The 14,837-nt window shown below is 36.1% G+C and overlaps 1 protein-coding gene across 1 annotated transcript; it reads left to right on the plus strand.

Annotated features, from left to right (window-relative positions):
- Positions 1 to 4,818: 4,818 nt before the first annotated feature.
- On the plus strand, positions 4,819 to 14,259 carry IL21 (interleukin 21). The gene is given in 5 exon segments (NM_001003347.1): positions 4,819 to 5,038; positions 5,164 to 5,199; positions 9,578 to 9,733; positions 11,796 to 11,873; positions 11,970 to 14,259. Coding segments are annotated over 5 exon segments (441 nt in total). The 5' UTR covers positions 4,819 to 4,891; the 3' UTR covers positions 11,994 to 14,259.
- Positions 14,260 to 14,837: the final 578 nt, after the last annotated feature.

Raw genomic sequence — 14,837 nt, forward strand, 5'->3', positions numbered from 1 at the left:
GCAGTTGAGCGTCTGCCTTTGGATTAGGGCGTGATCCTGGAGTGCCAGGATCAAGTCTCACATCGGGCTCCCTACATGGAGGCTGCCTCTCCCTCTGCCTATGTCTCTGCCTCTCTCTCTCCCTGTATCTCTCATGAGTAACTAAATAAAATGTTAAAAAAAAAAAAAACAGTGGAAGCCTCTCTGAGTTTGTTATAAAAAACATCTAATTCTTCTACTCATGAGGGGACAAAGCAAATGAAACAGAAAGCAAGCATTTGATACATGATGATCATGAGGAAGAGCTGCAAGATAGGAAAAGGGATTTGGGTCAAATAGCTGCCAGCACAGCTTTCCCATGCAAATCCATGAACTAGTAGCATTCATTTAGTCAACTCCTCCTTCCTTTTATTCTTCTCACCCTTACCCTCTTCTCCCTGGCTGGACGCCTTCCTTCAGTTTCCAGGCTTCATTCCTACACAAACCAGGTAGTCTCTAAGCAGCCAATTAGAGAAAATTCTTGAAATATGTCCATAATCCCTTTCATGGATGACTAGAGCTTCATGCTTTCATGGTGATGATCTGAGTTATATTCCTGGAAAGAATGCATCTAGCAGAACCCACCACCTCACTACAAGGTACTAAATAAACATGGAAGCTAAGTAAAAACAATATGCTTGCTATATAAGTATGGCTTTCAGACAAAGTGCTGCCCCTAAGCTTCTCCAGATAGAAGGTCTGAAGCTGCCACACTTACACGGTGATACATATATGCAGAAATATGGATCACTCTGCCCTTCAAAGAAGTCTCTGGAAAATAAAAATAGCAGTTGCCTGACATTTCCTTTGAGAGGCAGATGAAATATAATGTTTTCCTCTTACCACAAACATGAACACAAAATTTTGTGAATAATTTCAGGAGGCTTATGGACCTCTGAAATACATTGACAGTGGTCCCAGGGGATCCCCAGATGCCAAGATAAACTCTCTTGTGCTGATGGGGAAGAGCCATGGGAGGAATCACACCAGAGTTTTAAAATACCCAAGCTCAGTTGAGCCAACTGTAAAAATATGAAATAGTTTGTTTTTTATTCTCTCTCCCTCCTTCTACCATCTTTTTCCCTCCCTCCTCAAGAATAAATTCTATATCCTAGTCTTGCTCTTTGCCTGGACATAACTAGTCACTGTTGAGGCTTAAATGTGACCACTTCCAGACAAAATACAGTCAGTTCTTCTATAACACGACACATACTTCCCTAAAAATCATTGTACTATACAACATTGTACAACAACCACCACAGAGCGTAGGGGGAAAATGAGATTAAGGGCACAGTACTCAAAACATGTGTCAGAGATACTTTAAAAAGATGATAGGAACCTAATAATAAATATATCAATTTTGTACATATTAAATTAAGAAACACATAAATACTACTATAAATATGGCACTTTGCCTAGAAAAAAGATCTGAAGTTTGCTTGTGGAGGTGGTTTCTTGAGCTATCGAGAAATGGCAACGGAGCGTTTTCAAGGGTGGAAGGTTGTAACACCAGATGTGGATGAATATGGCTCATCATACACTTGGTGAACTGAGGCAGCTGGAGGATGTTTGAGGCGTGTGTGCATTTGTGCATTCCTATACAGCTCAATTCAGCTGGAGGCAGTTTCCTGCATTCACTTAGCGTTTCTTGTAGATGAAATCACATGTAGGCAAACACAAAATTCTTGTTATGCTCAAATTGTTCCCTGGTATATATAATCAATGGAATGAATTCTCATTTCAACACGAGATGATAGCAGGACTGACTAAATCTAGATTATAAAAATGATTAAAACTTAAAGCCATTAATAACTCAATGGAATGATGCCATAAAGTAGCAATAAGGTTATCTCAAAGCAGGTAACATGTAACTCAATTAAATCTGAGCTTTCTTACTCCTGTCCTAAATTCTATCTCAAACTTGTGATAAATTCAAGTAAAATGCAAATTTGGCTCTATAACCTTGAAACATACTGTTAACCCTGGGCAAAGCCTTCTTGGTGCTGGGAAGAACTTATAACAATACACAGCAGACTTCATGAAAAATCCTCATTATACATTTTTATTCTTATCATCCCACACTATGTGGCAGCCAACACTAACCTTACTTCCCTCTTCTCTACCATTCCTTGTCCCCTCTATGTGCACCCCCAAAAGCCCATAAAACAAAATTCCAGACTTTATGGAGTCTCTCATTACCCCTTCCTCTCTTTCCTTTTTTCCAAGAGTAAAAACTCCATACATAGGTGTATTATTTCTATTGCTGCTGTAACAAATTACCACAGAATCTATTGCTGGTTTAATAAATTACCACAGAATCAGTGGCTTAAGACAACACCAAATTATTATTTCACAGTTTTGGAGGTCAGAAGTCTATAATGAGCTTTATGAGGCTAAAATCAAGGTGCTGACAGGGTTGCACTCCTGGAAGCTCCAGGAGAGAATTTGTTCCTTGCCTTTTCCAGCTTCTAGAGGCTGCCTGTTATACTGGCTTCTGGCCCAGTATCACCCTGACATCTGCTTTTGTTAGCACACTTTTCTGACTTCCTTCTCTGACTTCATCTTGCCTTCCTCTTATAAGGACCCCCATGATTATATTGGGCACACCTGGATAGTCTGGATCCTCTCACATCTCAAAATCCTTAATTTAATAACATCTGCAAAGTCCCTTTTGTTACTTGTGAAAGTAGCACATTTACAGGTTCCAGGGATTAGCCTATTACACCAGCAGTGATATTCAAAATGCTCAACAATTGATACACCATTGAGGGCAGGGTGTCTGATGTTCAGCAAAGTCTTTTCATAATACTGAAGCAGGACCCTGGAGATCCTGGCACACTGGTTGATGGATAGTAGAGAGGTCTGAGAGGTCTCAGGGAGGAACTGGAGTATGTAGGGCATTGGTGACGCATTCCAGGACTACGAGGAGTAGTTCTCTCTAAGCAGTATAAAAGACTTTTGAGCTTTTTTTTACAATCAGCACAACCATACCTGTGTGTTTTGGCTGACCACTGACCTGCCATGCTCTTCCTTATCCATAATCAACACACAAGCTTTCTGGGATTTTATCATGTGGAGTAGTTTTAGCCCTAAGTATGGACATTCCAAGTGTGGAATGTCTATTTCAACACAACCTTATGATTAGGTCTGTACTTATCTTCCTTTTGCATTAACATACCTGGGGTCAGATATGCTATTAATTGCTAAGGCCTGGTTTTGAACTTAAGCACTTTACTTTAGAAATTAAACTCTTAACCACTGTGGTTAGTTTCTACACGGAGACTCACATCTCTTTAAAGAGGCAGATAAGGAGAGCATGTACAAAGACTATGCAGGCAATGTCAAGGTGCCAAGTGGCAAACCCCTAGTCCACAGTATTTCACAGGTTTACCTAGAACCCTCCCCTACAGAATTTAATGATTATACAGTAAGGATTCTTATCTGCTCTGTAGGACCAAACCTGAGTAGCCTTGAATAGTTATTTATGATAAGAAATTATAGGCAAGCAAATCAAAAACATGCAAAGAAAACAATTATCATAAATGACTATGAGTAGAAGTTTAGAAAGTGCAAATTCAAATTATCTTGGCTGCATACCAGTCTAGAATAAAGTATGGCTGTAAGCATGCAATGAAATAGGTGAAGGAATAAATGAATAAGTAAAATCTATTGTCAAGAGTTAAATTTGCAAGACCTAACTGACTGTGGTACAAAACTACTCTGATTAGAATATTATATTTAACTTTTTCAAATGAGTAGAGTAACAGGGATAAAAGAAGCAGTAGAGAGGAAGATGATAAAATCAATTCTGGACTTTGAGTCTTTTATAACCTCTACCTGGTCATAGTTAGAAATGTGTTGATCATCCCCAGAGGAATTAATATCTAAAAGAAATACGTAACACTACCTCAAAAGAAAAGGAATCATTTATGGCTATTTTTATTTTGCTGTAGAAAAAAATTTTGGCTTGGACAGGAATGAGTATTAGTACCCTGAATTCGTTTAATTGATGTACTATATAGAAGAGATCGACATAAGAGAGGTTTTGTTTTGTTTTACTTTTTGTTTTTAAATGAAGGTAGAGTGGGATCCTGATTGGGAGACACTTCAGAGTCTTTTAGAATCATTTATGATATATATAAAAATCACATTGTTAAGTAAAATGTTAGAGGCCAAGATTAATTTTTTTAAAGATGCTCTTGGGAACAACTGTAAGCAAATTCTACTTTAAACCCTTTAACTTCATTAAAATCCTAAAATAGTCTTGCTAGTTTGGAAAATACCCCAATATTTAAAATTTCCTAAAATGTAGCTCCCCTCCTACCTTTATAATGGAATACTGGATGATTTCAGTCAAAAGGCATTGTTATTACCATAAGAAAAATTCCTGCAAGAAAGCACTGTTGCCACTTTACTCATTATTGAAGTGTCCTTATGACTGTTGGAGGGAACAGGTAAGATGCCAGGGGAGGCAGAGAAAGAGAGATCAAAGTGTTTTTGTTTACTTCTTTGAAGTTTTGTAGTACCTACTGTTTACCATGCATACTTCTTGATTCAAGCTGAAAATTGGAATTCACCCATTTCTCTTTTCCTGTGTAAGATGCAGATGGGGCACATTTCGTTGACTCCATCAATCCCTGCCCCCACGCATTAGCACATGCACACGTATACCTAGCCAGTGGAAAAGAAAAAAGAGTTACTCACATTCATCCATTTTACAAAGATTTCCAGGCTGCAATGGGAGGGCTTTACCTCTCCCTGAAGGATGAATAAATAGGTAGCTTTACTGACAACCTGTTCACAGTCAAACTGCAGTGAAAACTGAGACCAAGGTCTTGCTCTACTGGCACTTAGAAGATCCAGTGCTGGCAACATGGAGAAGATAGTCATCTGCCTGATGGTCATCTTCTTGGGGACAGTGGCCCATAAATCAAGCTTCCAAGAGCAAGATCTTCTCTTGATTAGAATGCGTCAACTTATAGATATTGTTGATCAGCTTAAAAATTATGTGAATGACTTGGTAAGGCCATCTTTGTCACAACAAAATTTAAATAATATTCTTCAATTAATATAAAAGGAGCATTTTGACTTATAAAAAATAACCCAGAACTAATTTTTTTTTTTTTTTTTTTTTTTTTGCTTTAGGACCCTGAATCTCTGCCAGCTCCAGAAGATGTAAAGGTAAGACCAGTTGAATTTATTTGTGAAAATATATGTGGTACAAGTGTTTAAATCCAATTAAGAAAGGCATTAATATAATTATCTAGGAATCTACATAATTTCAATGAGTTTGGGGGTTTAATAGTTGGTAAAATAGTTATTCTTATTTTGGTCAAACATTCATTGATTCACCAACAAGCCAACCAATAAAATAACCTTTATACCTTATAAAATATTTTTTTATCTCCAACTATCTCTAAGAGTACTTTCAAGTAGTACTGTTGAGACAGAATAAGAAAACTATACTATAGTCAATTTCTGAACAATTTTTTAATTACATTTAAGAGCTAGTGCATGAAAGTTATTGAGTCCTCCTTTGCAAACCTATCTAAGAAATATAGACACACACCGGAAGAAGCAGAATTCACCTTTTAATAACAGAAAGAAAGAAAAAGAAAGAAAGAAAGAAAGAAAGAAAGAAAGAAAGAAAGAAAGAGAAAGAAAAAAGAACAAATTACAGGAAAAGCATGGAAAAACAGTAGAATTCCCATATACCTTGGCCTCAGTGGGTCTTGCCTTCGGCCTTTGGAGAGTTCTTTCAAGAGGACTATTTCCACAAACTCATCCCATTCTCTTAAGCCACTTAAATCCATTAAGTCCCAGGAAGAAAACATCTAGTGTTATAGTTTAAGAGTGCTGTGTGCTGATCTTTTCCTTAGTAACTTCGCTCTAATCTTCACGTCTGGTATCCTGAGGAGATAAATGCAATTGGGGAAATGTTTTCATTGTCACAGACCTTTAACTGAATACATTAGAGTTCCTATAAAAGTGCTACCAGTAATTAGGACACTGCAGAGGGGGAGACATGAAGATATATTGGAAAGAAAACAATTATCGTAAATGACTATGTGTAAAAGTTTAGAAAGTGAATGAGTCACAACTATTGCTTTTCTCTAAAATTCACTCTCTAGCTCTGAACCTAACCACTCTCATTTACTAGGTCCTTTTCTAATAAGCAGCATCTAAAATGAAAGTAGCATATTCAGCTTATTGGAAAGACTTCCAATAAGTGAGAATATTTCTTAATCATGACCTAATTATCAAAACATGCATTTTTAGCATCTCATGCATTTTGTCTAACTGTTGTGATTAGAGTCCTTTTGGACTAGCCCCGTCTGTAACTTGCAAAATGAGAAATAAGAAAGATTTCCCATTTTCTAACTTGAGTTGATCCTGTGGGTGCTTCCTTTGTTAAATATCTATGCTTTGTTAAAGATAGAGGTTTTTTTTTTTTAATCTTACATCATAATGAGAGGATTTTGTCTCAGTGACACTGTTTCTATCTGATAATCTTCTCAAACAATGCTGGCTATGATACAAGTGAGTAATGTTGTAACTAAGATCTTTAAGCTATGCTGATACGCAAATTTAGGAAGAAAGAAAATAGTTCAAGGCCACAGTAGCATTATTTCAAGTTTTTCAGGGCTAGCATCAAAGCAGCTGTCGATTAGAAATTTGAAAAGATTAAAGTTTAAGGAAAATAAATTCATTTACATGTTGCATGTAAATATTGATAAATGTTGATTATCTCTGATCCCTAATTGGCCTTGCCAGGCATCAATCTCTTTCTAATTACATAACCAGTGGTCCTCAACTGGTAATGATTTTGCCACCTGAGAACATCTGACATTGTTTGGAGAAATTTTGGGTTGTCACAATTGTGGTATAGGGGAGTGGTTTCTATTGGTATCTGGTAGTGAGAGGTCAGAGATGCTACTAAAAATTCTAGAATGCATGGGACAGTCCTAACAACAAAGAATTATCTAGCCCAAAATGTCAATTGTGTTATTATTGAGAAACCTCAATTTAGACCTGGTTTGTGTGTGGGACAAAGGTAATCTTGCCCAAGACTTCATAGTGTGAGTGGCTAGGCCTTTCTGTGAGGAGAGGGGGAAAAAGTAGGTTAAAAATAAACTATAAGGAGGAAAATATTTTCAAATATTCAATTGCAAAACAACAAAGCCAAATGCACTCCCTTGCAAAAGCAGCATTTGACTGTTCTCTTTGTGACTCTTGCTTTTCACTTCTGTATTGCTCCCTCTATTCTGCAATATTAATGTAGGACATATAACTCTTCATGTTATCAAGCATTAGAGGATGAAGGAATCAAAGCCTTACCCTCCTAGTTTGCTGTCACTGAGACACAGCAAAGGAAAATAATTGTTATACTCCCAGATAGTGGTACTGTGCCTGCATATGGGTTCATCCTTAAACCCCATAAGTGACAGGGCATGGTGGCTGTCTGAAGCAAGGTTAATCTCTTCACTCCCCTTCTCAGTACATCCTCAAGGCGGTTATCAGGACACTTCCTCCACTTCTTTTCCTTTTTGAGGCTGCCTTTGATGTGCATCTGAAGCCAAATCCAGCAGCTACTTGTCCTGGACCACACATTGCCAGGCACCACTCTGCTACTTGCAGAAAGCACAAAGCAACACCACTGTTTACTGAGACCGGTGAACAAAGAAGGGTAGGAGAGACAGCACAGCATGTCAATATGGGTATCAGTATCCAGATGCCATTCAGGGGCTTTCAGAAAAGCTTTCTCAGGTATAAAATCTTTCATCAATGATCTTGACCATTCCTGGCAATATCAAGGGAGTTCTTTTGGTAGGGCCCCTATACTTCTTTGGAACATAACTTTCTTTCAACATACACATGTAAATGTTAACTCAGCAAAATGGGCTTCTGTGAGAAATGCTGGTTTCTCAGATCATCACGGATGAAGCAGTTAGTGTTTTCAGTTTCAGCTGGAAAATTTACCTCTTTAAATATGAATATTATTTTTTTCCAGTAAGTTAAGCCGGTTGTGGTCAAAAAGAAGAGAAAAGAAAAAACTTCAACAAACATGAACATGTGGTTTTCAAGGAAAAAAAAGTGCTATAATTAACATTTATAAATAGTTTCTATTAAATAAGCATTTTGGCAAACATGGAAAGGATATTACCTTGCCCTATGAGACAGGCAAGTTGCTCTGATATAAGGAAACCAGATAAGCTGGTTCTCGGCTTGTGGCTATGTATGCAAAGCAAACCTGATGGGGTTGTGTCTTAAAGATGCATGTTATTAATCAACATTCATATTGGGTAAGCATATGGGTTGGAAAATGCAAAGCAGGACAGATGCTATTTTCAGCTGATTGTCCATGAGAAGACTCAGGTAATTTTGTTATATATGGAACTGCCCTTGTAGGAACTTAGAAAGATGGAGGTTTCTGGTTATATGGCAGTGACTTCCATACACATTAGTGAAATGAGGATACAGCAACTGGAGTAGGGTGGGGTAGAGATAGAAGACCATAATATACACACATTTACTGAAAGAAAAAAGACACTTGGATGCAAATTCTTAGATCAGCATTAAAAGGTTTTCAATAAGTCAGTTTAAATTTTGTTCTTCCAATAAATTTCATTTTATTTTTAGTTTGATTTTTAAAATTTTTGACTTACTCACTACTCACTAGTTATTTGACTAAACTAAGAGAAAAGATTTTGATCCTTGTTCTGTCCACTTCTCCATTCTTTGAGACACTACCCTTAGTTTCTGAAAAACGGTCTTCCCTCCCATTTGTTGGGCAAGTTCCTTGACTCAAATTCTGTTCCTTGACTGCTTGATTCATGCAGAATCCTACTTTAATGGACCTAAGAGTGTGAATACGATTTTAGAAGAGTCATGTGTAGTCTGTGCAGGTGTATTGAATCTTAGATGTGGAATATGCCAACAAAAGTAGGTAGCCACTTCCTTTCCCCAAAGTAGGGGCTTTGACTCATTTACTTCATTTGTCAACTCCATACATATTTATTAAAGCAATAAGACATGATATGATGCCAGGTGTTGTACAAGATAAGATGCTGCTCAAGACATGTCACTGTTAGATGCTTCCAGTAAATTGTGGAAAGAAACAACAACAACAAAAAACAAATAGAAGAGATTATTAATTGGACTACCGCATATCTTACCCAAAGCTGCAACCAGTCAGTGTTAACTTTTAGAAAATTTTTTCTAAAACCAAACTCACAAAACACAAAGATCCTGCCCACCACCCGGACCTCAAATGCAATTAGAAATAGAGAGCTGTGGAAAGGTGAGGCTCCTTCCTTTTGCCTGCAAGGCAGGAATATATCCTCTCTTCCCTAATATAGGGTGAAATTTTACATCGCAGGACCTCCTTCTCTTCAGCCCAAACATTAATTAAGATGTGAATTCATTCCTCACTATCTGCAGGAATAAATGAAATCTAATACACTGTTGTAGAAATAGAAAAAGAGAATTGGGAAGGTCATTTTTACTTTCTGGATAACTTTTGTTTTGTTAACATATATATAAATAATTTCTCTTTCAGAGGCATTGTGAGCGGTCAGCTTTTTCATGTTTTCAGAAGGTCCAACTAAAGGCAGCAAACACAGGAGGCAATGAACAGATAATCAATGTATTAACTAAACAGCTGAAGAGGAAACTACCTCCCACAAATGCAGGCAGAAGACAGAAACACAGACCAGTAAGATTGTCATCTGTCATCTATTTTATTTGTATTTATTAATTATATCTTACATGACATAACACACACACACACACATACACACACACACACACACACTTGTAGCTAGAGATTCCAGTGCCTTCCTTCCAGTTACATGTTATTTATGTATGGTGTGCTTTGAGAAATGGAGTCACCTCTTCCAAATCCACAGACTTGAAAGTGCCCAGAAATCCTATCAGAATTTGCTAAAAGTCCCTGGTAGCTGAAATGTTAATATAACTTCCCAAGGTGAGGAAGTCACTAGGTTGTGAATCCAACTGTGACCTAGGAGTTAAATATTTTTCTCTCATTATATGGTCACATATAACTTGTGTTCTTATTAACAGGACCTATATCTTAGCTTTCCTACAAGAAAAGAGATGGCCTACAAGAGACTAAGAAAAATCTCAAACTTTCCCTTCTTCTCTCAAAAAATATTATTATCCTATACAATCACAGAGTCAGTACTATATTTAAATAGATAGACCCCATTATTTGGCTGAAGAATTTTAATAGTCCTTAGTGGGGAGGAAGGACAGAGGGAGAGGGAGAAGCAGACTCTCCACTGAGCAGGGAGCCTGACAGGCAGCTTGATCCCAGGACCCTGATATCATGACCTGAGCTAAATGCAGATGCTTAACCAACTAAGCCACCCAGGTGTCCCTCCAAAATATTTTTTTAAATCAGTCCTCTTTTCTTCCAAGGAATTTCACATATGATTCAAATGAAATCTTAATGACATTATCAAGATGATTTTTGTTTCCTTTAATTGCTTAGCCAGGTGCACTGTGAAGAGTATTGCTTTAAAACTTTCCTAAGAAAGAAAGGAGCCAGTCAGTAACAGACTCATGAAATGGCAGTGCTGGAACTGAACTTAGAACTATTTAGTTAAGCACCTTCATTTGGTAGATGAGAAAATGAGACCTAAAGAGCCTAAGTGATTTGTCCCAAGCCCCACAAACACTAAGTGGCAGAATGAGAACTACAACTTATGTCTCTTATCTTTTGGTCAAATGCTCTCACCACCTCAAATTGGCTTAGAGATGATGAATACTAAACAATAGCCTGGTGTTCAGTCTCTCAAAAGGAATAAGGATAAAGGAGAAAATCTAGAATTTTTTTATTTTTTTAAGACTCCGTTTATTTATTCATGAGAGACAGAGAGAGAGAGAGAGAGAGAGAGAGAGAGAGAGGCAGAGACATAGGCAGAGGGAGAAGCAGGCTCCATGCAGGGAGCCCGATGTGGGACTCGAGCCCAGGACCCCAGGATCACACCCTGGGCCAAAGGCAGACACTCAACTGCTCAACTGCTGAGCCACTCAGGCATCCCTAGAATTTTTTTAAAAAGAAATATAAGTGGGCAATACACATATAAAAATTGTTCAGTCTCCCTATAATCAAATCAATGCAATGTAAGGAAATCCTGCTTCTTTCCAATTTTTAACAATACTCAACAATAGTAAGAATGGTTTGCATGAATAGAAGCATACTTTTTTTTTACAATATATATTGAGACAAAAATCTTTATTTCTTTAATTTAGTAATTCTACTTCCAGAAATTTATCAAATAAAATAAAGATGCATACAAAAGTTATTCAGAAATGTCCTTGCAGCATTGTATACAATAGTGAAAAGTTAGAACAATCTATGTGTCCAAAAATAGTAATAGTTTGATCCAATGTTGGAATACAAAGCAACCATGATGTATCATATTTTTGAAGAATATTTATCATATAGGAAATGCTTGTGATACGCTGAGTGTAAATAAAGCAAATTACCAACCATTGTAGATAACATATATGCAAAGAAAAAAAAACATTACTGGAAGGATATACATCAAAAGATTGCAGTGGTGATCTCTGAGGATGGGATTACAAATGATTTTTCTCATTGTTTTTTTCCTGAACAATTTTATGCACACCTGACTTTTTTCAGTGGACATGAATTATATCTCTAATTAGAAAAAAAATTTTAATTGAACATTTTATTAAATAGGAAAAATGTTTTAAAGAAGAATTGTTGCTTTTTCATTGATTTCTAGGCATGCCCCTCATGTGATTCTTATGAGAAAGCACCACCCAAAGAATTCCTAGAAAGACTGAAATCACTCATCCAAAAGGTATGTAACTGAAATTATATTTGATTTTCTACTTCATATTTATTTATCCAGATTGCTGCTTATATTTATGTTACTCATGGTATATTATTTTCACAGATGATTCATCAACATCTCTCCTAGAACACATGAGATATGAAGGTTCCTGAGGATCTAACTTGAAGCTGGACACTATATTACATACTCTAATACAGTAGTGAAACTCACTTCTTGGTATTCTAAATGGAGGAGTACAACATATTAGTGATGGGGGAAAAGACTCAGATAACTGTTCAAAGTCAGGATTATTTCCCCTTAATTACTATGCAATACTTCAGTTTGATTCACATGCTCTGTTTGGTCAAAGCTTGAAAAAGCTTTCTACTCAATTAGAGTTTGACTTCCTATGTTATGGATTTCTATGGTTTCTAAAGTTTTTACTTTATATTATTGCCCAACTATGACATTCCTTTATTAGGAGAGAAGCTTAAAATTTTTAACCAAAAATGTAGTTTGGGAATTTATTGATCTTATTTTTGTCTTGATCTTGATTACAAGAATGAGGTCTCTAAGGATCATAACTTAAAAGTTATTTACCTTCTATTCAAGCTGAAATACAGAAGCATAGGGTCAAGATAAAAAGTTGGTCTTTATTCTTTTAAGGAAACAAAAGTGGAGTGTTAAAAATGTATATCTGAAGAGTTTACTTTTTATCTCAGAATACCTAACATATAAATATATAGTTTATTTATGTGCCAGGGGATAGCTTTACTAGATGGCTACAAAAAAGTCTTATTCCTTTATTGAGATTTATAAAAAAATATTTAAATGCTATAGATATGAATGTATTTATGGAATACACTCTTTAGTCTTTTTTTTTCCTTAAGTGGGTTTAACAGTGTCTTTCCCAGTTCAAGTCCCTTATAAGCTAATATTTTAAGCTTGTGGAAATGGCAATTAAAACCTATAGAGGGACATACATCAGGTGGTTTTCTGGAACAATATATATTTTTAAAAAGTCTTATAGCTCTCATCTCAAATTGTTATAATGATTGTGTGGGAGCAAGCTAGTAACTCCAAATGTCAGTCACCTTCCTTCCTTCCTTTCTTTTCCTTCTTCTTTTAAAAGTGACAGTTTGTTCTTGCATGCTTTGCATTAAAACAAATTTAATCACTTATATGAGATCAAAATCAGGAGACAAATCAAGAGGCCAAGACTCCTGTCCTAATAGAAAACAGACTTCTGCATAAACATTCCAATCTTTCAACCATGGATAGTAAAAATAAACAACCTGCTTTAACTGCCATTTCATATCAACTCCAGTAGAGTTTATTTAAATATGAAGTTAAAAACTCTAGAAAAATAAAATGTTTGCTAGAATGTTATAAGCTATTTGAGAATCTCTTATTGTTAAAATGGCTGTGAATGTGCAAGAGGATGTGGGATGGGAAACACTGTATGTCCTGAGAAGAAAAAATTATCTACTTAAAAGTATTTTAAAAACAAGTACAGAAAAATTCATAGTTCTAAAAGCTATATTAGCCATCAATGATTTTATCAACTCTCGATGAAATGTTGTATCATCAGAAACAAGGTATTCTGTTTTAAAATTTTCAAATGTTATTACAGAGGGATTGATCATGTAAACAGTAATGATGAAAACATGCATATAAAGCCTACCCATATGTCAAATGGTGCCAGATTGTTGGGATAAAAGTAGAAAGCAGCCATAAAGTTGACTAGGGAAGGATGAAGTCTGTTATTTCTTGTTTCCGGCTTTATAGTTGTTGACTTCTTTGACACTGTGATTTTTATATTTAAAATAATGTATTTATTTTGGTGTGTTTACTCTTAAAATCTCTGTTCTAATCCTTTGACCAGAGATTCTATCTTAAAAGTAAAAATAATTAAATGGGGGTGCTGGTTAAGAGCCTTCACTAAACTGAGTTTGAGGACTCAGGTAAAGATCTAGCAACACCCCAAGAAAAGCACTGCATTGGAATAAACAAGATGAAGAAGACTTGAGCAGCTCCATCTTCACTGCTCTGTGTTCAAGGCTTAATCAGCTCTCACAGGGGATATAAGGCTTACCTAAAAACATTACTTTCACCTATGGATGGTGATACAGGAAGCCTGAAATCTTACTGGCTGTGAAATCATGGTCACTTGCTTAAATTTTGGGGGTTTCCATTTCCTTATCTGTAGAATGAGGGTGTTGAACTGAATCTCTAAGGTCTATTCTGCCTTTTTTAGAGCTTTATACACGTGTCTATGAGTCTCTAAGGTTCTGGATACTCTTATGGGAACATCTGACCATACTTTTGAGTAAAACTTTTACTGAATCTGATATTTAGTTGCACAATCTTATTCAAAAGCACTTGTAGCAACACTCACTGCAGGAACAAAAAAGATGTTCCAAAAAAAAAAAAAAAAAAAAAGGAAGTAAGGAAGAAAAGAAAGATAGAAAAACATTGCAGTAGGTCATGGAAATTCAGGGAAAATTAATCATGATTTTTACTATTGTAGCTGAAAGTGTCTTCTTCGGACGCTTGTATAAAATTGTAGCATTATTATTCTATATTATTGCTCTGTTGTATTTACATTTGCATCTGAGAATTTAGTTTTAATACGAACTATGTACTTTATAACTTAATAATTATTTATTATATATTTGGTTTTAAATGTTTATGTTCATGGCTTCTTATTTAAGACTTGATCATATTAAATACTTCCGGGTCAGTACAACTGTCTTCTGTGATTTCCTGGAAATCCTTAATTCAATAGCCTTAGCAGAAAATAAAATCCTTAGTTTCTGGGAGCATATTGTTTTTATATGTATATTACAAAGACAATCTTTCCTTACGTACTTCACTGAAATGGAACCTTTCACTCCTGTATCTACTTCAAGGATACCACTTCCTTTTGCAGCTCTCCCAAATGTATGGCAGGTCCTGGAGGAGTTGAAGATATCCTCCCTAATGCCGTTA

The sequence above is a fragment of the Canis lupus genome, chromosome 19, assembly GCF_011100685.1.
Source record: "Canis lupus familiaris isolate Mischka breed German Shepherd chromosome 19, alternate assembly UU_Cfam_GSD_1.0, whole genome shotgun sequence".
In the NCBI taxonomy this organism is placed as follows: domain Eukaryota; kingdom Metazoa; phylum Chordata; class Mammalia; order Carnivora; family Canidae; genus Canis; species Canis lupus.